Source organism: Petaurus breviceps, unplaced genomic scaffold (genome assembly GCF_028583685.1).
Source record: "Petaurus breviceps papuanus isolate PSGF00001 unplaced genomic scaffold, PetGlider_PUasm1.0 355, whole genome shotgun sequence".
In the NCBI taxonomy this organism is placed as follows: Eukaryota; Metazoa; Chordata; class Mammalia; order Diprotodontia; family Petauridae; genus Petaurus; species Petaurus breviceps.
The window spans coordinates 465600-467027 of record NW_027186289.1 but is presented as its reverse complement, the minus strand read 5'-3'; the positions used below and the strand labels follow the sequence as shown (position 1 = coordinate 467027).

Here is a 1428-nt window from a genome sequence, read left to right as displayed (position 1 = left end):
CTGGGTCAGCTGGACCAGGGACGGTGCCCCCAGCCAGGAAGCCAGCACTGGGGCTGATCAGTATCAGGCGCAGCTCCTGGAGCCTGGAAGCCTGTATGAATTTGCAGTACGTAGCATGCTTCATGCAGTGAATAGTTCTGCCCAGATGCTGTTCGTGTTCACAGGTAAGGCAGGCCCTCTGAGCCTCAGTTGGGAGTGGAAGATAAGAGAGTGGTGGGTGGGGTCTGGAGAGATGGTACTCTTGGTCTCAGGAGGACAGCAGCCTGGAGGCAGTGGCGTTTCCAGGATGGAGAAGACATATCATTCTGGGCTCTTGGTGGTCAGCATGGAGGTAGCTGGGCACACGTGGGCAGAGCCTGGTGGCTCTTGGCCCTCCGGCCCTTTTCTACGCCTCTCACTGTCCTTCCAGAACCCAATGAGGTCAGAAACCTGGAGGTGGTGAGACAAACCAACAATTCTATTGCATTCAACTGGACGGCGCCAGAGGGACCCACCAGTCCCACATACAGAGTGTCCTGGTTCTCATCTGAGAGCCAGGAGAGGTACAACTTCACTGACGGGACCAACTTCACTGCTGAGGGACTCACTCCTGGGACTTGGTACCAGTTCTTGGTGAGGTCCGAGACAAAGGATGGAGCCCAGAGCCCACAAAGGGCCGTCAACGCCTCCACGGGTGAGGCCCAGGCTCAGGGCAGGAGGAACGAGGGGCATGCTCACAGGTCCTCCTCCCTTCTCCTGTGGGAGGCCGGGGCCCCTGGGGGGGATGCATGATGAGGAGGGGAAGGGATGGCTATACTTCAGGGCCAGCGCGGAGGTCATTCGGCTGTCCCTTCAGCCCCAGACCCCGTCGCCATCACCTCCTGCACTAGCTCCGACGCGGGCTATGGCCTTGTCCTGACCCTGGCCTGCCCTGCGGGAAACCAGGAGGACCTTGAGTTTGAGGTGGGGACTCATCGAGGCACGTGGTCCGGGCACTGCACCAGCCCCAAGTTCGTCGGGGGACTCCAGCCAGCCCGGTCTTACACGGCCACCGTGACATCTCTGTGGGCAGGGCTCAGTGCCATCTCAGCTCCAGTGACCTGCCATACAGAGAGTGGAGGTAGGCCCCCGAGGGTCCTGGGGAGGGAGCCCAGGCATCAGGTGAGGCTGGGGCCAGGCCTGGGCCGGCTCCCCCCTCACAGCCCTCGTGTCTCCCTCCGCCCCAACCAGGGGTCATTGCAGGAACAGTGGTCGGAGTCCTGATCTTTATCCTTCTCCTGGGTTTGCTTATCTTCTTACGTCGACTACAGCGTCACAGGTGAGGCAAGACCTGGGCTCTGAGGCCGGCCCGGTTCCGAGCGCACAGGCGGGCAGGGGCTCTGAGGCCGGCCTGGTTCCGAGCGCACAGGCGGGCAGGGGCTCTGAGGCCGGCCTGGTTCCGAGCGCACA

At 62.0% G+C, this 1428-nt stretch overlaps 2 protein-coding genes across 3 annotated transcripts in view; one reads left to right on the top strand and one right to left on the bottom strand.

Moving 5' to 3' along the window:
* The window catches only part of ISOC2 (isochorismatase domain containing 2), a 184661-nt gene that overhangs the window by 76629 nt on the left and 106604 nt on the right, over positions 1–1428 (bottom strand). The window lies entirely within an intron of this gene.
* The window catches only part of PTPRH (protein tyrosine phosphatase receptor type H), a gene marked incomplete at its 5' end in the record, with an annotated part of 9621 nt that overhangs the window by 994 nt on the left and 7199 nt on the right, over positions 1–1428 (top strand). Inside the window, 4 exons of the mRNA XM_069097241.1 lie at positions 2–164; positions 410–673; positions 836–1099; positions 1210–1297. Of these exons, the coding sequence (XP_068953342.1) occupies positions 2–164; positions 410–673; positions 836–1099; positions 1210–1297 (779 nt within the window). The remainder of the gene's footprint in view (position 1; positions 165–409; positions 674–835; positions 1100–1209; positions 1298–1428) is intronic.